The following is a 23813-nucleotide window of genomic DNA, read 5'->3' as shown; positions in this document are numbered from 1 at the left end:
ATAGTTCACCAAGTTCTTGTGAACTTTCCTGGATTCATGACATCCCCCCACATTCCACAGCCTTTTACAGTGCTTCTCATCTTACAGATGACAAGCATATTCAAGGATTGAGACGTAACTTCTAAATAGGTAAAGAAGCTAGTGGGCATGTTTTATAAGGAAGGGCGACAGGACATATGCCTTTTGATGATTAATCTGTCAGTGGCCTATAAACTGGGCTTGCCGAAACTAGAGAAATACTAGCTTGACTACTGGCATAAAAACAAATTTTAAGGTGCTAAGAGGCCATGGTAGTTTACAGAGGAGTGTTTAGCAGGGGGGAGGAGGGGGCGGAAGGAGAAGACGGGAAGAAGGGTGATGGACCTAGGCAAAATCATGGGCAGTCCCTTCAGCATTTATGCAGAACTTCTAGTAAACAATTGTAAATATACACTCGAACCCCCACGCCCTTCCTCGAGGAACCATTGCAAATTCTTGGCCTGGATATCGCTTTGTAGCCCAGACTGACCCCCGATTTCACCATCTCCGGTCTCAGCCTCCCAGGTGCTAGGATTATAGGCCTGCACCACCCTAGCCAGCCCTTCGCAGCGTTTCCTTCTTGATTTCATCCCGCCCACAGCATCGCGACCTGGGTCGGAGTCTCCTTTCTCCAGTTTGTTCCTGTTTGGAAGTCGCCTAGCAGGGTAGTCGGGTCAGGAAGGAAAGCACTTAGAAACCGAGGTCTGGAATTTTCAGAACTTTAGCTAGGTAATCTTCATCGTTCTCTAGGAAGATAAAAACCTCTTCCCATTTCTCCCCTTAATCTTAAAGACCGGGAGCCCTCTCCCGATCCACACCGCCACCCAGCTCCCGCAGCCGCTGGGCGCCCCGACACACCGCTCGCAGGCCCGGGGCGCGCGGAGCCACGTGCTGGTGACGTCACTTCCGGCGTGCCGACGCTAAGTCCGGCGTGCCGGCGTCTGCGTCAGCAGAGAGCGGGGCTGGGGGCACCGGGTTTGAAGTGGTGCGGGTCAGAGCGGCGTCGCCTCCGCCCGTGTGTGGGACCCTGGTCGCGGCGGAGACGAGCTCCGGTGGCCGGCCCATGCCGGAAGGCCCGTGCCAGCCGCCACACGCCGCGCCGCCTGCTGCCCTGCGCCCGGCGGCCTGTGCCTGCGCCGCTCTGCTCGGGAAACGAACGCCGGCGCGGCGCGGCGTGTAGCTCCCCGGGAGTTCCGAACCGCCGGCGCCGGCCATGGCGGTCTCCAGGTGGGTGTCGCCGCCCGTCAGCTAACGGGGAGCGCGCGCGGGCAACGCTGTCCGCTCCCGGCGCCGCGGTGCGGGATGCGAGCGCGGCTTCTCGCCCAGACTTCCGAGGCTTCCCTCGGCTGGCAGGCGCTTTGGGCTCGGGTTACCCGGAGATACCGGCTCAGGAAGGGCTTTTTTCCCCCTCGTTAAATGTGACTCGGCGCGTTCGATCTGGCTTTTTTCCTTTTTCTTTACTACGTTGCTCTTTGGTTTCTCTTCCCTCTTTGAATTCTAGGCGAGTTTCTTTTCTTTTTCTTTCGTAGTATCAAAGTCTGTTCCCTAACCACCATTTCACGGCAAAACTTGGTAGTAACTGTCGATGGAGGCGGGGGTTGAAATACTGTTATCTAAGAGACCATCTGGTTATGCTAAATTTAAAAAATTTACAGCGTAAGGGGGTATAGTCTTTCGCACTTTTTTCTTGAGGTCTAATTTCTCCTTTTTGTTCAGTAGTAAGTATTCTGTCAATCAGCGTGTGGTCTTAAGCAGATGATTAATTTAGCATCTTTCCCCAAGAGATATCATAGATTTTAAATTATTGTAAAACTTTGCCCACTGTAGAAAAGTTTGAGAAAATTATAGAAAAATGTACAAGCATTAAACTTACATAGCTTCTGATGATAGAGTGGGTTGGAAACTTGGAAATGATATTGGTGTCGGGATGACGTTTAAGTAGTCAGGATGGTCTCTCGGTGTTTAGTCATTAAGAGTTACCAAGTCCTTTAGGGATGGATGATGAGTTAACTTGATGAGAACTGAGTCTTTTCACCAAATGGACTGAGGGAGATAAATAATGAAAATAAACATCTTTCACCAATTTTCCGAAATTAGTTGAACACATACCTTTATGCATAGTGTGTGCTGAAGTTTTCTCTTATAAGGAGATTCTAACCCATGTCACAGACTCCCTAGGTAACTGATGAAATAGTGTGTGGGAGAATCCCATGGGAGTTGAGTGAAGGTAGTTGCTAGGTACTGGTAGTAGGGACACCTAATTTTTATTTCATAAGCAGTCTTACCCACTCAGTGGGACAAAGACTTTATTTCAGCATCTATGAAACTGCTTTAAGAGAATACAAGTGGCATTTCTTATTTCTGCAAGTACAGATTTATCTTATAATTTATCTTCCATGTAAATGCATAAATATATACACCAGAAATACATTGGTACATGAACAACATGAGATTTATTAGTCTTTTTTTTTTTCTTTCTTCTTTGAGACAAGAGGCTCATGTAGCCCAGGCTAGCCTTGAACTCAGAAGGAACTCTGGTTCTGGGACCTGGCCTTCTCAGACTTTTTAGTTTAAGGGAATTAGTGCTTCCTTTCATAAAGTAGGTGTATATTTGTACAATATTGGAAAGCTTTATAGAGGCAAAATGATAGTGCTTAAAAAGATTCAACTTTGCTTAGCACTAATCTGTAGATGCAAGTTTTGAAAGAAAGAGTGGGCTTAATGGCTTTTGGTCCTCATCTGGTTTCAAAGAGTAATGCTGTTTGGTGTTTACGTATTTTTTTTTTTTTAATTCAGTGCCATAATTAAAGCCAGCCACATTTTTCATTATTTATTTATTTATTTATTTATTTATTTTGGTTTTTTTGGAGACAGGGTTTCTCTGTACAGCCCTGGCTGTCCTGGAACTCACTCTGTAGACCAGGGTGGCCTCAAACTCAAAAGTCACCTGCTTCTGCCTCCCAGAGTGATGGGATTACAGGTGTGTACCACCACCGCCGCCCGGCAGCCAGCCACATTTTATAGAAACTTCTTCTGTGCTTGGCTTAGTAATCTAAATTTAAGCAAAGGCTTTGGATGTCTTGTTTGGGAGGAGGTATTGGACTTTTAAAAATATTTGTGGATTTAGTTTGAAAAACAAATTTTGTAGTTTCAGGTATGATGTCATGCACTAAGCATAAGTCTGTGCTAAATAAGCTTCATTTTTCTCTTGTTGGTATTGTGGAAGTGGGAATTAATTTAAGTACTTTTATGTAAAATAGGCAGAATATTGTTTGAGAAATGGAAATCGCATGCCAGAATCAAATAAAACACACTTTTGCACTGTTTATGTCAATGTCTATAACTGTAGAGAAGTGATTTATTTTTAAGACCCCCCTAAACCCCACCCCACAAGGGTTTCTCTATGTAGCCTTAGCTGTCCTGGAACTTGTTCTGTAGAGTATGCCTTGAATTTAGAGATCACCTGCCTCTGCCTCCTGAATGCTGGAATTAAAGGTGTGTGCCACTACTGCCCAGTAGTTAAGATCTTATAAACATTGGTACTGTTGTTCCTTCTGTTGGGAAATTTGAAGTAGTCTTTGACTTTCCTGTCTTTCATTCCCTCTATCTAGCCAGTGATTACTTCCAATCCTGCCCCACCTTTCTAATCTTCCTTCAGCCCCTCTTTCTGATTTTCTATAATTGGAGTCATCCAAACTCCATCATCTAGGTGCACATGCATATTCTCTCTCTCTCTCTCTCTCTCTCTCTCTCTCTCTCTCTCTCTCTCTCCCTCTCTCTCTCTTACTTTTTTTTCTCTTTTCTTTTTGGTTTTTTGGTTTTTTGAGACAGGGTTTCTCTGTGTAGCCCTGGCTGTCCTGGAACTCACTCTGTAGACCAGGCTGGCCTCGAACTCAGAAATCCGCCTGCCTCTGTCTCCCAGAGTGCTGGGATAACAGGCTTGCGCCACCGCTGCTTTCTTTTCTCTCTCTCTCTCTCTCTCTCTCTCTCTTTTAAAGAGGAAAGGCTCAGTTTGAGGGTAAGGTTAATCATGGTCAGGAAGGCATGCGGGAACATGAGACAGCTGGCCACACTGCATCTACAGTTAGGAAGCAGAAGGAAATGCTCTCTTTAAATTTTTTTTGTGTGAGCCGGGCGGTGGTGGTGCACGCCTGTAATCCCAGCACTCTGGGAGGCAGAAGCAGGTGGATTTTTGAGTTCGAGGCCAGCCTGGTCTACAGAGTGAGTTCCAGGACAGCCAGGACTATACAGAGAAACCCTGTCTTGAAAAAAGCAAATCCAAAAAAAAAAAATTTTTTTTTTTTTTTTGTGTGAATATGCAGTGGACAACTTGTGGGACTTTTTTCCTTTCTAATTTGAGTCCCAGGGATAGAACTCAGTTTGTTAGGGCATAAGTCTAATGTGTTAACCTGCAGCAGCAGCAGCAGCAGCAGCAGCAGCAGCAGGAGGATCTGGCCAGCTTACAGCAGCCTTTTTCTTTGTACTTGTTCTCATTGGCATCTCCAAATTATTTATCACTTCACTTGTTATTTGCTAGTATGCAAATTTTAATTAGATTATTCTTCTGCCTGTAACTGGCCAGCTTTCTGTTGCCTTAAGATGAGGTCCAAATTCCCAAACTTCTTGTAGCTCTCTTGGTTCTTGCTGCATCTTGCATCCAGTTTTCTGCACTTACCTCTTCCCTACCTTCTACCTTCCTTCCCAGAATGCTCTTACCTCCCATTCTTTTGTACCTAGCTCAGTTAATCTTCCCATCTTGTCTTTCTCATTACAGTCTGAGCTGTGCCTAAGTGTCCACATATCACTTTCCTTGGAAGCCTTCTTCCTTAGTTTTATTTTACCTGTACTGTTTGCAGTGGTGTGTTTTTTGTGTCTCAAAGTATTTATCACACTTAGTAGCTGGCTGCCTAACTGTCTTCTCTTTTGCTGAATTAATAAATTCTGGTGGGGACAGGTATGTGTCTTATCTTTCTATCCCGAGCACTGTGCCTGGTTTTTAGGAGGCATTCAATGCAGTTTATTTTTTATTGTCCTTTTTCTTATTGGCGACAGGGGTCTCAATACACTGCCCAAGCTATTCTTTCTTCATTTTCCCATAGCTGAGACTGCAGGAATTTGTCACTTTCTCAGTGAGTGTTTCCTAGTTTAGCTGTAGGTTTTGTTGTTTGGTCATACTGGGGATTGCACTCAGGAACTTACCAATGCCAGGCAAATATTTTACTGCTGAATTATAACTCTAGTTTTGGTTTTGTGAGGTAGACTCTGGATATGTATTCCAGGCTGGCCTGCAACTATCTTATCAGCCTGTCCTGCTTCTGCTAGGTTTATAGGAACACTGCAGGACTGACACCTAACTATGCTTTTGTTGTTGTTGGGAAGAACATTTACTTTAGCTTTGCATATGTATATGTATATTCTATATTTATGAATATATATAGGTATATATGAGTACATATTTGTAAGTATATGTACTTACAAAGTCTAATGATTATTCTTTAAAATATTTATTTTTATTAGTTTTAATTATGTATGCCTCTATGTGAGGTATGTGCGTGTGTGTGCAGGTTGCCTTGGAGGCCAAAGACATCAAATTCCCTGGAGCTGGGGGTTACAGTTTATTGTGAGTGGCCTGATGTGGGTGCTAGGAATTGAACTCAAGTCCTCTGGAAGAAAAGGAAAGGGGGCTGGAGAGATGGCTCAGTAGTTAAGAGCACTGACTGTTCTTCCAAAGGTCCTGAGTTCAAATCCCAGCAACCACATGGTGGCTCATAACCATCCATAATGAGATCTGACGCTCTCTTCTGGTGTGTCTGAAGACAGCTGCAGTATACTTGTGTATAACAAATTAAAAAAGAAAAAAGAAAAAAGGAAAGAGATCTAGATTGCGGTTCCATTGCTCCAGCTCAGGATCTCGTGTGTGTGTGTGTGTGTGTGTGTGTGTGTGTGTGTGTGTGTGTGTGTGTGTGAATGTGAATGAATGAATGAGTATGCTGTTGGTGACACACCAGAAGAGGGCATTGGATTCCATTATAGATGGTTGTGAGCCACCATGTGGTTGCTGGACCTCAGGAAGACCAGCCAGTGCTCTTACCCACCATCTCTCCAGCCCAGGATCATACTTTTAAAAAAATAAATGATCAGAATAGTTTTAAATGTTTTAAAATAAGTCCTGTTATGTCTTTCCTTTCCTTTCCTTTCCTTTCCTTTCCTTTCCTTTCCTTTCCTTTCCTTTCCTTTCCTTTCCTTTCCTGTTCTTTTCTTTTCTTTCTTTCTTTTTTTGGGGGTGTTTGTTTGTTTGTTTGTTTTGGATTTGCTTTTTTCGAGACAGGGTTTCTCTGTGTAGCTCGGGCTGTCCTGAATCTTACTCTGTAGACCAGGCTGGCCTTGAACTCAGAAATCCACCTGCCTCTGCCTCCCAGAGTGCTGGGATTACAGGCATGCGCCACCATGGCGGCTTGGTTTTGTTTTTTTTTTGAGACAGGGTTTTCTCTGGATAGCCCTGACTGTCCTGGAACTCACTCTATAGACTAGGTTGGCCTCAAACTCAAAAATCTGCCTGCCCCTGCCTCCCAAGTGTTGGGATTAAAGGCATGCACCACCACTGCCCAACATAGCATGTTTTTTATGATGTAAAGTGTATATAATGTAATCCTGCATTTTGTATGATAAATATTGATTATGCTTATATTCTTATAAGGATTGATTTTATTATACTTAGAGTATGGCAAATTATGAAGTGCACAATGAACTTTTGATCTGTGGATGAGGATATAAATCTTGTATAAATAACTGAGTCTTTACGATTATAAGCAGCATTTGAAGTTCTCTGTAAAATTCAGCAGAATATTATTGGAAGATATGTCTTTTTCTTTTTTTCTTTTTTTTTTGTCTCCTCCCCCCCCCCCCCCCCCCCCGCCCCTCCAGACAGGGTTTCTCTGTGTAGCCCTGGCTGTACTGGAACTTACTCTGTAGACCAGGCTGGCCTGGAACTCAGAAATCCGCCTGCCTCTGCCTCCCAAGTGCTAGGATTAAAGGCTTGTGCCATTGGCTCAGATTTTCAAAAAAGGATTGTTTTTGGTAGGGTTGTCTGTTTATGCCCTAAGTGATCGAGTTGACTATTGGCCAGGTAAGTTTTTTTCTTGATTATGTGGGCTCAAGAATGTAGTTTATATTATTTTTCTCTGAATTATGCATAAAAAGTAGTATGTAAAGTATTTCAACATTGAGGATTTATTTTGGAAGCTGTATCCACCTCACTCCCCCATATATAAATATAAAGTGATAGAACTACAAAAGATTCTGGGAAGAAAAAGGATACTTGTCTCTTAACAAATTGTTACAGAGGAACCGAGCTTTTGCTGGGTCTTAATTCTGATACTTTAGAGAAACATTGTTTCAAACAGTCCTAGTCTACAAAATAAGAGGAAGTAGTAACACCCCCACCCCAAATGTTCTGATGACTTGTAGTCTCTTGAGTCTGTTTTCTCAGTGTGGAGCTTACATGCTGACAAAAGGAAGTTCCTTGATGTGGGAAAGTGCTAAGGACAGGAGAAAGAATTACTTATATGGGTCAAACAGGTATGCCCTGCCTGCTCCTCCCTTACTATTAATTTTAACCATTATAAGACTGATAGGTGGTATTACTATATTAAATATTCCATTCTTTAGAAAATTCAGAGACAATCAGGAAAAAGTAGAGGAGGTATTATAGAAGATTTTCCATTTTACTGTGGTAAATTTCAACATGTTGATTTGGTTTATTTCTTGTTTTGTTTTTTGTTTTGTTTTTTGAGACAGGGTTTTTCTGTGTAGCCCTGCCTGTCCTGGAGCTCAGTCTGTAGACCAGGCTGGCCTCCAACTCAGAAATCTGCCTGCCTCTGCCTCCCAAGTGCTGGGATTAAAGGCGTGCGCTACCACTGCCTGAGATTACACCCACTTTTGTGAACTATTTTGTCAGGTGTCCTTTCCCACTTTTTCAGAGAATAAATTCTGAGAATTCCAGTGGATTTTTTTTTTTTTTTCAGGAAGGCATAGAGTAAAAATGTAGCTTTTTTTTTTTTTAAATTAACTGAGGTTGTAATCTTGAGCATGTCATGGTTAAAAATGTATAAGATTTCTGTTTCTTTTTAATAGTCTACCTGTTATGAATTCTATTGCAAACATTTGGAGAGGAGTTACATTGCAGTTATCTGCAAGACCTCCACAACATCTCCATCCTCTTTCTATGTCCCCTGTTAAGGCAGTTTAGTTTTTAGGGCATTTATCTGAAGTGAGTTTGAGACCTCCTGAATCATGTTTTCTGTATTATTTCTCTGAATTAGAAACAGACTATTTCTTAGCATTGGTAAATTCAAAACCAGTGAATATTGTCAAATACAACTACCTTATCTTTAAAGAGTTTGTTTTGTTTTTTGACTTTTTGAGACAGGGTTTCTATATAGCCTTGACTGTCCTGGAACTTTCTCTGTAGACCAGGCTAGCTTAAACTCGCCTGCCTCTGCCTCTCAAGAGCTGGGATTAAGGGCATTCACCACCACTGCCTGGCAAAAAGATTTATATGTTAAAAAATTTTATGTATATAAGTGTATGACTGAGTGTATGTATTACTCCATGTATTCATGGAAGCCAGAAGAGGGTTTTAGATGCCCTGCGGCTGAAGTTACAGTAGTTGTGAACTGTAGGTGTTGAAAACTGAACCTAATATCTGCAAAAGCCACAAGTGCTTTTAAGCACAGAACCATTTTTTTTCTTTTTCTTTTTCTTTTCTTCTTTTTTCTTTTTTTCTTTTTTTCTTTATTTTGGTTTTTCGAGACAGGGTTTCTCTGTGTAGCCCTGGCTGTCCTGGAACTCACTCTGTAGACAAGGCTGGCCTCAAACTCAGAAATCCGCCTTCCTCTGCCTCCCAAGTGCTGGGATTACAGGTATGCGCCTCCTCCCCCACCCTCCCCCCCCCCACCCCGGCAGAACCAGTTTTACACTGAAATATCTTAAATTCTATTTGAATTACTCTATAGTGTCTGATACCTTCCATTCAACTTGGCATTTGTTACCTTTGTTTCTTCACCTGTATATCCTCCCAAGAATGAAGTTTGTTTAAGACAGGGTCTCTCTCAGTATGTAGCTCTGGCTGGTCTAGAACTCATTTAGTAGATGAAGCTTGTCTCAAACTCAAAGAATTCTTTTGCTTCTGCCTCCCTCTTGAGTGCTAAGATTAAAGGCATGTGCCACCATACCTGGCTGAAGTTTTGTGGTAACCAAGATCCTAGTATTATTCTCCAGGCTGAGACAGGATGATCTCAAGTCTAAGCCTCAAAAACGAAACAGTGGGGTTGGAGGAACGCCTAGGAGTTAAGAGCATTGGTGGTTTTTACGAAGGCCTGGGTTGGATTCCTTTTTTTTTTTTTAAAGATTATTTATTTATTATATGTAAGTACACTGTAGCTGTCTTCAGACACTCCCGAAGAGGGAGTCAGATCTAGTTATGGATGGTTGTGAGCCACCATGTGGTTGCTGGGATTTGAACTCAAGACCTTCGGAAGAGAAGTCAGTGCTCTTAACCACTGAGCCATCTCTAGCCTCCTGGGTTGGATTCCTAATACACATAAGGTGGCTGTCAAACATCTGTGAACTCCAGTTCCAGACAAATCAACACATTTTTAGTGCTTCCACAGGCACCAGATACATGTAGCTCACAGACATGCAGGCAAAACACCAATACATAAGATATGCCTTAGTTAGGGTTTTATTGCTGCGAACAGACACCATGACCGAGGCAAGTCTTAATAAAGGGCAACATTTAATTGGACTGGCTTACAGGTTCAGAGGTTCAGTCCATCATCATCATCAAGGTGGGAACAGGGCAGCATCTAGGCAGCCATGATGCAGGCAGAGCTGAGAGTCTTACATCTTCATCTGAAGGCTGCTAGTGGAAGACTAACTTCCCGGAAGCTAGGGTGAGGGTTTTAAGTCCACAAGGCCACACCTCCTAATAGTGCCACTCCCTGGACCGAGCATATACAAACCAACACACAATATAATAAATATCTCCCCTGATTTGGGGCGTTTGCTTGGAGAGGAAGAGAAGAAAAGTACTGTTTCAAACCCTCTTGCTGTACTTTAATTTTTTTCTTTTGACATCTAACCTTCCTCTTCAAGGGTTGTGCCTACTCTCTAACATTACTGACTTTATCTCATGCCCACCCCTATGCTTCTGCCTCCCCTGACCAGTTCACACTATCACTGTGGCCTGGTCCTGATGAGTACCCTACTTTGTCTCACAGGTGGCTCCCTAGATTAACAGGTCAGACTACCCTCTTGTCTGGTCCTTGTTTGTTCATTTCTTTTTTACCCCCTTTTTCTGTGGTTTCTAATTTGTTGTCTCAAATGAGGAATGGAGAGCTCTAAAGAGTGCTTTGATCAAGAAGACTAGAGAAGCATACTTGCACTACTCAAGGAGGTGCAAGTTTGGTTGCTTCTTCAGTGGAAGAAGTAAGAATACACAAGACAGAATTGGAGGAGAAAGCTGATTTTTTTTCCCTGATAGGTAAGCCTAGGTATGACATGCTATTAAGATAAAGGCTCTGCAGAAAAGAGGGCAAGGGGAATTTTGTGGAGTAGATAGGATCAACATTGGGTTAGAGCGGTGTCAGAGATGTGTGGGCAGGAGTTTGGTGATCAGATCAGTATTTGCCTCTACCTTTTTTGAGGTAGGGTCTTCTGTTATCACCTCCACCCCTGTAATCCAGGCTACATGGCTTTTGAGCTTCCCAGGATATGTTCTACTGCATCTAGTCATAGTTTTATCACAGCAGTAGAAAGCAAATTGATACAAGAGCTTACTGGTGAATTAAGACAGTGTTAGTTATGTAAGACAGGTTGGCTTTGAATTCAAGATTATAGTCATAATCTTGTATCCCCAAGTCCAGTTTATAAGACATTGTTTGAGACTGTGGATGTAGTTCAGTTGGTTGAGTCCTTGAATGCACAATCCTGCATTCAGTTCCATATCTCTCTACCACTTAAACTAGGCATGGTGGCAGGTGGCAGGTACCTGTAATCCTAGCCCTTGGAGGTGAAGGTGGAAAGATCAGAATTTCATTGCTAGCCTCAGCTGCATCAAGAGTTCAAGACAAGTCCAGGCTACAGGAGGAACCTAGCTATAAAATAAAATAGATAAAATTAAGTTTAAAAGTAAGTTAATTTAAAAATTACATTCTAAAGGGAAAATAGTATAATAGTGTTTTGGAAAACCAAAAGACTCATATTTGGGTTGTACTTCTTTGTTTTATGTTACCATGTGGTAGATAAGGGTGAGTCACTTTAAGTTTTAGAATAAAGTAGTGATTTGAACATTGTGTACTGTAGGACATTAATCTGGCAACTGGATCACATTGAGAAAGGATTATATATACTTAAAGGCAGATGGAAGTGTGTCAGATGAGATAGATTTGGGAACTATTTGTATTAGGTATAAACAAACAGTAGTATACAGTTTCCTAAAAGAGAAACTGGTGAGATGGGCAGGCAAAGACTGTGTGGGCTCTGATTGTTCATAGAAAGAGTGCTGTGGATAGGAGTGAAGTAAAGAAGTGTTTGGAGACTAGCAAGGTAATCAGAACTTGAGAAGGAAAGGATTTGAGAATAAATACTTGCTGGTATCAATGTCATAGAATAGTGGAGAAATTTGAATTCATAAGAATGCTATTGGGTTTGGAACTGAAGAATTTATTGGTAACTTTAAAGGATGATATTTTGGTCATATATAAGTAAATCAGATTTTTCAGGATTAAATTGCATGTGATCAGAAAAAAAATGGTGTGTACACTTGTGTGTGTGATGGGCCTAATGACAGTCTTTGGTGACATTCCTAAGACAATATCCATCTTGTTTTTGGACACTGGCCTGAAATTCCCTGATTAGACTAGGTCGGCTGGTTATTGAGCTTGCTTCAGGGACCCACCTGTGGCTGCCTTCCCAGAGCTGGGGTTACAAGCCTGTGCTACAAGCTTGCCTTTAAATGTGCATTCTAGGGTGTGAGTTCAGCACCCCATGCTTGAGCAAGCACTCCACTGGCTGAGCCAGCTGTCTACCAGCCCCAGGAATAAATGTATTTAACATTTAAGCACTTGTTCAAGATGTTTGTCACTATAAAAAATAAAAAAAAAAAAAAAAAAAAAAAAAAAAAAGCCTGGCGGTGGTGGCGCACGCCTTTAATCCCAGCACTTGGGAGGCAGAGGCAGGCGGGATTTCTGAGTTCGAGACCAGCCAGGTCTACAGAGTGAGTTCCAGGGCAGCCGGAGCTACACAGAGAAACCCTGTCTCAAAAAACCAAAATAAATAAATAAATAAAAATAAAAAGATGTTTGTCACTAAAGGAACATATTGTAGAATATAGAGATCAAGAGATCTCTGCATAAAGCAAAGTAGAGGGAATGAAGTAATAACACAGGCATTGTGAACAGATATTAGGGAAGTGTAACTGAAGTTAGAGTAATGGTATCAAGACATGAACTTATAAATAGGTTAGTATTAGTCTTCCCTTAGAGTGTAAGTGTATTTTGCTGTATATAGATTCATAAATAGGTTGGTATTGGGCCTTCTTTACAGTGCTTATTTTGTAGCCAGCCTTGTTTTTGGTTTAGGGAAAAAAAAAAATCTCAGAAAATAAATTCTATAGTAGAGAGTAGTTGAAGTTTTTCCAGAGGCACAGTTTAAGAAATTGGGTCAGATAAATCAAAGATATGACAAACATATTAGTGGTCAAACCAACCAACCAACAACAACAACAACAAAAAAAAAAAACTATAAAAAAAATAAGAATGTTAAACTGTTAAATATATACACTATCTAGTTTTATACTCCAAATAAGAGACGCCTAAGTGAAGTGTGAAGTGAACCTCCCAGAGTCTCCCCACAAACGATGAAGTAGGATTTTGAAAGATCTCTTAACTTTAGTCTACTGTTGTGTGTGTGTGTGTGTGTGTGTGTGTGTGTTGTGGGGTGGTGTGGGTTTAGTAGTTGAGTCCTCAGTTAATGTGAATTATATGCATTGTAAGGGAGCAACCATGATATAAAGAATACAAATACAAAAATCTATGCCTTTGTGGCGTAGATTTGATCTTCAGTTTTTTTTAATGTGAGTGAGGCCTGTGTATGTATATTCAGTATGCATGTTTGCAGAGGCCGTAGGAGAATGAATGTCTTGTATCCTGTTCTATAACTCACCATCTATTCCCTTGAGGCAGAGTCTCTCACTAAACCATGAGCTAGGAAAGCAGTTCACAAACTTCAGTAACACACCTGCCTGTCTCTGACTCCTGTAGTCCTGGGTCCCGGGGGGCATACATGGCCATGCCTAGCTTTTAAAGAATATGGGTGCTAGGGATTCCAACTTAGGCCCTCATGCTTGTTCTACAGTGCTCTTTCCCAGTGTGCTATCCTCCCCAGCTCTTGCAACTATTTTTAAAATTTATTTTATAAATCTTTTTTATAAGTGAGTATACCATTGCTATCTTTATACACACCAGAAGACGACATTGGATTCCATTAATCCAATTAATCCATTCCATTAATCCAATGGTTGCTGAGAATTGGACTCAGGAACTCTGGAAGAGTAGTCAATGCTCTTAACTTCTGAGCCATCTCTCTAGCCCCAACTGGTTTTTGTTTTTGTTTTTGTTTTTTTCCGAGATAGGGTTTCTCTGTGTAGCCCTGGCTGTCCTGGAACTCACTCTGTAGACCAGGCTGGCCTCAAACTCAGAAAGCCACCTGCCTCTGCCTCCCAAGTGCTGGGATTAAAGGCGTGCGCCACCACTGCCCTACCAGCCCAACTGTTTCTTTATGATAAGAGATATTTACTATTTGTCAATTTTGCTTTCCATGAAATTTAAGATTTACAATGCATGTCTGGGCCAAGAGAGGTCACAGTTAATTAAATAAGGACTCTTAAGTAGGAAGTTATGTTTGGTTGGATTTAACAGTGAGACTTTAAAAAAATACTTGTTATGCATTCTTGCATGCTTAAAATTTCTTTTAAAAATTTTATTTTGGGAGACAGGGCATGCCATGGTATATACATGTGGAACTCAGAAGACAATTTGTGGTATATTATTCTTCAACTCTGGGGCGTCTGTAGATTGAGCTCAAGTCATTGGTCTTGTTGGCAATTACTTTTAGCTGCTTAGTAAGCCATCTTACTGCTCTCCTAAAATTTCCTTAAATTTTTTTTCTTTTGAGCCTGAGGTGTTCTGAATGGCAGCATGCAGGTGTTTGTTGTTATCTCCAAGGGTATTTGTTTTGAAGAATCTCAGCAGCAAAAGTGTGTTCATGAATTCTTAACATATCAGTCATGAAAATAATCAGAAGGGCTCAGACTTGAGAATCACATATAAATGAAAGAAAGAAAGCTGTTTTTAGTACAAGGATTTAAATCTGGCCTTACCTTAGAACTTTTTAAGAATACCAGTGGTCATAAACACTTTTCCTTTCTTTTGGAATCCTAATCTTTCTACCAATCCTTTAGCAAAACACAGAATGTCTGGTTCAGTCAGCGTTTGCCATTGTGCCAGGTATCTGAGAGACAACCTAGGAAGAGGAAGCTAGTTTAGCTTACTGTTTCAGAGGTTACAGTTCACGGCTGGCTGACTCCATTGTGTGGCCCTATGGGAAGGCAGAATAGCTTGAATAAAAGGCATGGCAGTACAGAACTGCTCACCCCAGGCAGAGAAAGAAAGAGGGAGAAAGAGAGACAGAACTATCCTTTGAAGCCATATTCCCAGTGATCACTTCAGCCAGGCCCACCTCTTGAAGTTTCTACCATTCCAGATAGCACCATATGCTAGTGGTCTAACCTTTAACACATTAGCCTATGGAGGATGTGTTACATTCCACAGACGGTAAAGGCAAGTGTCAGATAGCTGTGAGGGGACAAGAAGAAGTACAGACTACCTGCACACTATATGTGTAATTTAATTTTTGTATTTCTTTTAGAAGCTATATTGCATTCATTTGTCTTTAACTTTAATTGCCTGAAGAAATTTTCTTGAGCTGTATCTTTCTTACAATACCCTTAACTATAAAATGTAAATCCTGTGTCAGCATTTTGTTATGAAACAGTTGAACATTTCAATACCATTACTATTGAGAGAAAAGGGTACACTTTAGTTATACTTCTAACTAGTTCTAAGGATTTTGTGCTTAATATGACTCCTTTTTAAAATACCATGTTTCTGCTGTTTGCCCCTTTGCCTTACTATGTAGCCCTGGCTGGCTTTGAACTCGGATCTACCAACCTTGTCTTGCTACTGAGTGTTGGCATTAAAGGCATAGGCTACCTGACCTGTCGTGTTTTCCTCTTTCCTTTATTTTATTTATTCTCTAGTAGTCTTTTTAAAAGATTTGGTTTATTTTATTTATGTTATTACACTGTCATTGTCTTTAGACACACCAGAAGATGGCATCAGGTCACATCACTGATGGTTGTGAGTCACCATGTGGTTGCTGGGAATTGAACTAGGGAAGGACCTCTGGAAGAGCAGTCAGTGCTCTTAACCTCTGAGCCATCTCTCTAGCCCCCAATAGTCTTTTTTTAATTTCTTACCCCTTTTGTCCTCCCCCCCCCCTTTTTCTTAAATAAAAGGCTTTCAGAACTTTGTACCTTTTTAGTTCTTTGTAACATAAAAAGAATTCCAGAAGTATTATAAACCTTTTAGTTTGTTTTTTTGTTTGTTTTGGATTTGGTTTTTTTTTTCCGAGACAGAGTTTCTCTGTATAGCCCTGGCTGTCCTGGAACTCACTCTGTAGACCAGGCTGGCCTCGAACTCAGAAATCTGCCTACCTCTGCCTCCCATAGTTTATTAATCCTTAAAACGTAAGCCTAGCTTTAGGACCTTGTTTGTTCTCTCATTCTCATGGATGAATGTAAAATTATAATCTCTAGCTCTCCCCTTATGTCAGATGGGCAGTGTTTATAACCTTGCCCAGTGTTCCCATCCATTTTGTTTAAAGTGTCCATATATCCCAAATATGAGGCCTTCTTCTACAGACACGGCGCTCACTTCACATGGGTTAGTGTGGCAACTGTGTGGTACGTGGATAGGTAGGTGGACTTGTGGCTTTGTCCACCCTCCTTACTCTAAGCATAATCTGTTGTGATTTTATTGCATGCCTTGCTTAGAAGTACAGAACTAGGGTTTGGATTTGTGTCATTCTCTCCTATGTCGCAAGCTCAGGAATATGTTAATTGTCATGTTTATCACCTCTGCAGATGACCTTACCTTCCAACTCTTGTAAACTATCATTTTGTGCTCTCCTACTTAGACTCTACTACTAGTAAGCTTGCTATCTTTTCTGTTTTTTGGGTTTTTTTGTTTCTTCGGCTTCCCTTTTTGGTTTCTTTCAGTGATATCTTTTTTCTTTTGAGGGGTGGTGTGGGATGGGGAGTTGTGTCAGAGTCCCAATATGTAGCTCACGCTGGTCTCAAACTCGGTTGTCCCTCCCAGGCCGGTGTCATTCTCCAACTGATGACTCTGCTCCGTTTTCCTTTTTTTTAAGACTTATTTTATTATTATATGTAAGTACACTGTAGCTCTCTTCAGACACCAATAAGAGAGGGTGTCAGATCTCATTACAGATGGTTTGAGCCACCATGTGGTTGTTGATTTGAACTCAGGACCTTCTGGAGAACAGTCAGTGCTCTTAACTGCTGAGCCATCTCCCCAGCCCCTGCTCTGTTTTCCTAAGGACTGGGATTATAAATCTGTGCCACAAAGTCCTCCTTGATGTTTTCATTTCTAAGATTCAAAATCTTAATAGTTCTTTCAATACCCAGGATGTGTGTTTTGTTTAAATGTTTGTTTTGCTTCTATATTATGACTTCTAGCTTCATTGGGTTTTGTATGAATTGTGGTTTAATTCTCCACTATTGCCAGATTAGTCTTCCCTTTTTGTTTTTTTTTTTTTGTTTTTGTTTTTTGTTTGTTTTTTTATTTTTGGTTTTTTCGAGACAGGGTTTCTCTGTATAGCCCTGGCTGTCTTGGAACTCACTCTGTAGACCAGGCTGGCCTCGAACTCAGAAATCCGCCTGTCTCTGCTTCCCAAGTGCTGGGATGACAGACATGTGCCGCCACCGCCCGGCTGCTCTCTTCTTTTTATGTAGCCCAGGCTGCCTTTGAACCCACAGCCATCTTGTTTCAGCCCTCTGGGTACTCAGATAGCCATGCACCCCTAGGCCTTGCTAGTCCCATCATTTTTTTGACTCAAGACTTTTGTTGTACTATACAGTCAAGGATTCCACATTATTTCTGTAGTTGTATTTCTTGTTCTTTTCTGTCTTTCATTAGTTTTTCCTCTTCCCTTCTCCCTCTTGTTCTGGCCCTGCTCGCTCCCTCTCACTCCAGGCCCATAGGTTTTTTTTATTTGTTTCTCATTACGTATGGTTGTGAGCCACCAGGTGTTTGCTGGGGTTTGAACTCAGGACCTTCGGAATAGCAGTCAGTGCTTTTAACCACTGAGCCACCTCATCAGCCCTAAACAAGGCCTTTCTATGCAGTGCTGGCTTGTTGGGAAGGTTCTAGCTGGGCTAGAACATGAAACCGTTCAGTTTCAGTTCTCCACTCCACTCACCTTAAAGATGAGTATTATAATAACCTAATGTGCATCCTTTTCCATTCTGAGAATGTGGGGCCTGTAGGTACCAAGTCAGTCTCTCCATCTCCTTCTTGGTTAGAAAGTCCAGATAATGTCTAATACTATCAGCCCTTACAGTACTAATCACACAATACATATCGTGTGTGTTGAAGGGAATTTAGAATTCCCCTTATAGCCTGCCTGCCTCTGCCTCTCTCCCAAGTGCTAGAGTTGTGCTTGGCCCTCCCACTGTATTTATTCCAAGCCATGTTATTCATTTTGCAAGTTATAAGCTTTCATTATTGCTAGTTCTTTTAAAATTTCATTTATTTATTTTTGAGACAAAGTCTCTAAAATTGAGCCCAGGCTGGACTGGAACTTAGCAGCTATATAGTGACAGTCCTGATTCCCTCCCTGTTGCTGGGATTATAGGCATGAACTCACCCTAAGTTCATTATAGGTTCCCTTCCTTCTTCCTTGAGAGGAAAGATAGGCATCTCTTAAAGCCATGACTTTTAAGGTTTTTCTGTTTTTTTTTTAATCTTTTTGAGGCAAGGTTTTGCATAGCCCAGAATGACCTTGAATTTTCTCTGTAGATTTGGTTGGCCTTTAACTCTTGATCTTTCTGCTTCTCAGGTGTGGGATAACGGGCCCATGCTGCCATACCTGGCTCCCAGCACAGGGCTTTGTAAACAGGTTGAATACATTTTCTGTTTCAAGCTTATGAGGAAACACATTCAGATTAACTGTTGTATTTCTACTGTTATAGGCTTGATCGTCTATTTATCTTACTGGATACTGGAACTACTCCAGTTACAAGAAAAGCTGCTGCACAGCAACTTGGAGAAGTGGTGAAGCTTCATCCTCATGAATTAAATAACTTGTTGTCTAAGGTAAGAACTCAGCGTTTTCTTAATGTAATGCAAGTGTAAAGACTTGTCTGTGGGCAGAGAAACAACAGGAAAGGTAAAAATAATCCTAAGTGACCTTGTGGTTCCTAAGTTCCATTAAATATCTTTAGTTGTCAAGATATTTTTTAAAGTTGTTATTTGTTTAAAAGATATAAAGTATTTCAATCAGTTTTAGTTGTTTAGGGGATCTGTCAATATTGAAACTTTTGCTTGTGTGACAAATTTGAATCTGACCCAAATTATTAATGAACTAAGTTGTTAATCTGGTTTGTTAGTGGTGTAACTTGTTCTTAATGGCTAGTAATTATATGACAGTTGGTAGTTTTCAAATGGATGAGTGCTCATGGGTAATACTTGAATATATAAGATACTAACTGAGCTGTTCGGAATGGGAAATTTTTCTGCTTTAGTGGGTCACTGTTTCTGTAATTCTAGTATATATTTTTGCCTATGCAGTGGCTGAATTTTTGCTTAACTCTGTGGGTATGTTAAAGTGTATTTAAACATTATATTTGACAAATGCTAAATTCCTTGGCATGAAGAATAAAGGAGTGATGCTCAGCCATTGGAAGTCAGCCCTAAGGGAGTCCAACCCTCTTCTTTCATTCTCACTTGTCTCTCCCTGATGCATAAGAGTCAGAATTATCCCCTTCAATACATACAAATGTGTACTTGTTATTGCTACAGTGTTAGACATTATCTGGACTTTCTAACCAAGATGGAGATGATGGAGAGACTGACTTGGCCCCACATTCTCAGAATGGAAAAGGATGTTTATTAGGTATTATACTCACTGGTAAGAGGAGTGGAGTGAAGAACTGAGAACTGAAAGAAGGTTTTTAGCTTTCCAAGGGAGTATTATCCCTCCTTTTGTGTTTTCCAAGACAGGAGGGTTTTTTTATGTGTAGTTTTGGCTATCTTGAAACTTGCTTTGTAGATCAGGCTGGCCTTGAACTCAAAGATCTGCCTGCCCCTGCCTACCTGGCTCAAGAGTGCTTTTCTTTTCTTTTCTTTTCTTTTCTTTTCTTTTCTTTTCTTTTGTTTTCTTTTCTTTTCTTTTCTTTTCTTTTCTTTTCTTTTCAAGATTTACTTATTTATTTTATGTATATGAGTGTTTTATTTGCATGTAAATGTGCATGCCAGAAGAGAACCTCAGATCCCATTACAGATGGTTGTGAGCTACCATGTGGTTGCTGGGAATTGAATTCAGGAACTCTGGAAGAGCAGCCAGTGCTCTTAACCACTGAGCCATCTCTCCAGCCCAGGAGTTCTATTCTTAATTCTGACTTCAACACTTTGACTGCTGTCAAATTGTTTTAAAATATTTGTCTTTAGCACCTTCTTGTCTTTTTTCTTTTCAACGTACTCTTAATATTTTCCTGGTGTCTTTGGTGTGGCTTAGAGTTTGAATTCTTGCTGCTGTTGCAGAACTGGGTTTTGGTTTTCACACAGGTACACGGTGGCGCATAAACTCTTTAACTCCATTTATAGGAGATCCTATTCCATCTTCTGGTCTCCAAAAGCACCAGACACACATATAGGTATACATACATGCATACATGTATGTGTACATACAGGAAAATACTTAATGTATAAAATAAAAGTAAGTAAACATTCCCATCAATTTACAACCATTAGATATATGTTTCTGTATATTTAGTATATCACTTTATGTACAGCAGACATCACAGCTATCTAATTTTTTTTTATTATTTATTTGTTTTTTTGAGACATTGTTTCTCTATGTAGCCCTGGCTGTCCTGGAACATACTCTGTAGGCCAGGCTGGCTTTGAACTCAGAACTCAGAGATCTACTTGCCTCTGCTTCCCAAGTGCTGGGATTAAAGCCTTGTACCATCATCATTAGGCACAGCGATCTAATTCTAAAATGTTTTTATCATCAATAGAAAGATGCCATATTTATCTTAGCAGTCGCTTTAGCACATATTCCATATTTAATCACATATTCAGCTCTAGCAACCATTTAACTAATTTTGTAGATAAGTCTATTTTTGCAAAACAAATTGTGCAGTGTGTGATCTTTTATGACATTTCATGTAAAATAATGTGTTCATATTGTGGTGTGTTTTGTTACTTTATTCTATATTGCAAAATGATATTTAATTCTTTGGATATAAATGGACAGAATTTACAGTGTATACCTCTGATATGTTAATCTTCTGATGGACTTTATGTTGTGAAAAACTGTCATAAAAATTTATATACATTTTTTATTGTACATAGATATATTTTTTGGTCTATTCTGTTCCTTTTTTATGTGTATGGGTGTTTTGCCGGCATATATGTTTGTGTGTGCAGTTACTCGCGGAGCCTAGAAAAGGGTTGTGGATCCCTTGGAGCTGGAGTTAAGGCATGTGGGCCCCCTGATGTGATAGGAACCACAGTGAGGTCTGCTGTAAAAGCAGCATGTGCTCTTAACCACTAAACTGTGCCTCCAGCTTACCTTTGCCCCTTTTAAAATGATCAAATACTTTGAGTTTTCTAATAGTAAGAAATGTACCATAGTCAATAGACAAACATAAATATGGTAAACATATCAACTTGATAGATTAATGTCATATTATACAAAGTGTTCAGTGAGGTACAAAATGAACTAATCCAATAGTGAACAACAGGCATGATGAGCAAGTAGCTATTAATAGGAATGCTAGTCAGGGTGGTACACTCCTTTAATCCCAACACTTAGAAGGCAGAGACAGGTGGATTTCTATGAGTTTGTGGGTAGCCAGGTCTACATAGTGAATTCTATCCAGGCCAGCCAGGGCTTCGCAGTGAAACACTGCCTTCAAAACTCAAATCCTAACAAAAAATCAAAACTATGTCTAGATAGTATAATTGGAAACAAACCAAACCATTGGTAAGTAAAGAAATACCACCATTCCTGGTTTATTACTTGGGCCCCAGGAATTACTGAATTTAGTTCTTCATGCTTGCCTGGCTGTGGCTTACTTACTAAAAATGAGCTATCTTGCCAGCCCAATTTTGCTTTTCAGTTATGAAATAGTGATATTATTTTAAAAATGCCTTTAAATATTTTGTTTTTTTCTTTCCCCTTTTAAAGATGGTAGTGAGGACGAGAGAAATGACTCAGTGGGTAAAGGAGCAGTCTGCCAAGCCTGACAACCTGAGTTCAATTCCTGTACCCAGATAGTGGAAGGAGAGAAGCAATTTTTGCAAGTTGTTCTCTGATTTCCACACATGTGAAAGCATAATAAGCGTTAAAAAAACAAAAACAAACAAACCAAAAAGTGATATTTTCTGTGAATAATCAGATTTTTTAGCTTAATAATTTTAAAATGTTTTATATGTATTTGAAGGATCCCAGTTATAATTTAGTAACAATTTTTTTTTCTGGTTACCTGGAGCAAACTTTTGTTTTGATATGTAATTATTTTATTTTATAATTTTAAGGTATTAATATATTTAAGGAGTGCAAATTGGGATACCCGGATTGCAGCAGGACAAGCTGTTGAAGCTATAGTGAAAAATGTGCCTGAGTGGAATCCAGTGCCAAGAACCAAACAAGGTGCCTGTAAAGTGGAAACGTAGTTTGAAGTGACTGTAGATGAAGTGCGTGGTTTAATAATTTCAGTTTTGAGTTAAAGGGCTAATTTTCATGTGTTCAGGTTCAGCTTTGCTAGGAAAGAATATTAAGTTGGTTTTTGCCATTAAACTTAAAAAGAGAAACTGTTGGGTAAACAATGTTTTCATATGTATTTCTAAAATTATTAAATCCTATAGGTTACTAAATGTACCACTTCCATTTAAGGAATGAATATTTCTGAAACAATTCCTTTTTCACTGTTGTTTAGAAGATTGTATAGTGTGGTTCTTTTTAAATTTTAATCTAGTTGTATGGGTACTTGGCAAGCTAATTCTTTAGTCATGTTTTCCCTTGTTATAGGGGTTTTGTCTTGTTTGATGTTTTGATTTTTGTGGTGTTGAGGATTGAACCTAGGGCCTTGTAGATGAAAGAAAGGTCCCACCTGGATGGATTTTTGTTGTTGGTCATTTTGGATGTTGGATAGAGGTAAAAGATTGCACTTATTTTATGATGGCCTGTGCTTGTGTTTTAAAGCAAACCATATGCGAAAAAGCTATAAGGCATACATTTTAATTAAACTAACTTTTATTGTGTATTATTTTACCTAAATTTCATGTTTTAGAATCTGGTAACACAGTGTCACATATGATGTCTTATCAAAGGACAGACTTACAAGTTTATTTTTCAGGCATTAATTGAGGGTTTTGGTTTGTATGTTTATATGATAAATGTTCCCTAATTGAGAATTCAATAAGAAGCAACTAGATTAATTTTTTGGTTGCTTAGTATAAATCTTATCTTTCTTAAAAGTTTTTGCGGGCTGGTGAGATGGCTCAGCAGTTAAGAGCACTGACTTTTCTGAAGGTTCTGAGTTCAAATCCCAGCAACCACATCGTGGCTTACAACCATTCCTAATGAGATCTGGTGCCCTCTTCTGGTGTGTTTGAAGACAGCTACAGTGTACTTACACATAATAAATCAATCAATCAATCAATCTTTTTTAAAAAGTTTTTGCTTTTATTTTTGATGTGTTATTTTGAGCTTTTGCGTTAATTTGCCTTTATCAAATGTAAACCCAGTACCTTCTCATTTCCAGCTCATTATCTCCAATTATCTTGGTGAATAGACACAATGAGCTCATTTCATTGAACTAATAATATTAGCATTAAAGTTTATACTGAAACAGCTTATAAGAAAGCATTCATGAGGTTTTGTTCCTTTGTGTTAAGTTAAGCAATTGTGCTTTACAGCAAATGACTGCAAATGTTGGATTGACCGGTGTGTTAGTAAGCAGTGGTGTAACATTTGCAGCTGACCTTTTGTGGGAAGAATGTAGAACATTTTGAAGATATTCTTGGGTTTCAGATGGGTGTATAATTTCAGTAGCTTGTTACAAGTTTATGAGTAGAGTATGGAAAGCAAGTCCTATTGAATGACTTGTTTATATCCTGGCCATTCCTTGGACATAGGGAGAGACAGTGTTTTTAACTTATTTATAAATATATTTTGTGCATGTTTGCTGTAACCCTGGAGGTCTTTAGCCCTTAAACAGTAAATTAAAGTATAATATTTAATATATATGACAATATGGGGATGCATTTCTTTCTATAGCATACTTCCGTGGTTAGAAACACATATATATATATACCCCTTACCAATTTTATGGTTTGTAGAAGGGGAGTCACCAAGTTAAC

The 23813-nt window shown here is 40.0% G+C and overlaps 1 protein-coding gene across 2 annotated transcripts in view; it reads left to right on the top strand.

Moving 5' to 3' along the window:
• The first annotated feature begins 1147 nt into the window (after positions 1–1147).
• Btaf1 (B-TFIID TATA-box binding protein associated factor 1) overlaps positions 1148–23813 on the top strand; it is an 84766-nt gene continuing 62100 nt past the window's right edge. For both annotated transcript variants that reach the window (XM_052186651.1, XM_052186652.1), the window contains exons 1-3: positions 1148–1245; positions 18413–18536; positions 21987–22101. In XM_052186651.1, coding sequence (XP_052042611.1) covers positions 1232–1245; positions 18413–18536; positions 21987–22101 — 253 coding nt within the window. In that variant the 5' untranslated portion in view covers positions 1148–1231. The remainder of the gene's footprint in view (positions 1246–18412; positions 18537–21986; positions 22102–23813) is intronic.

Source organism: Apodemus sylvaticus, chromosome 1 (genome assembly GCF_947179515.1).
Source record: "Apodemus sylvaticus chromosome 1, mApoSyl1.1, whole genome shotgun sequence".
NCBI lineage: Eukaryota > Metazoa > Chordata > Mammalia > Rodentia > Muridae > Apodemus > Apodemus sylvaticus.
Note: the sequence above shows the minus strand (reverse complement) of the source record. Positions and strands in the feature narration are given on the sequence as shown.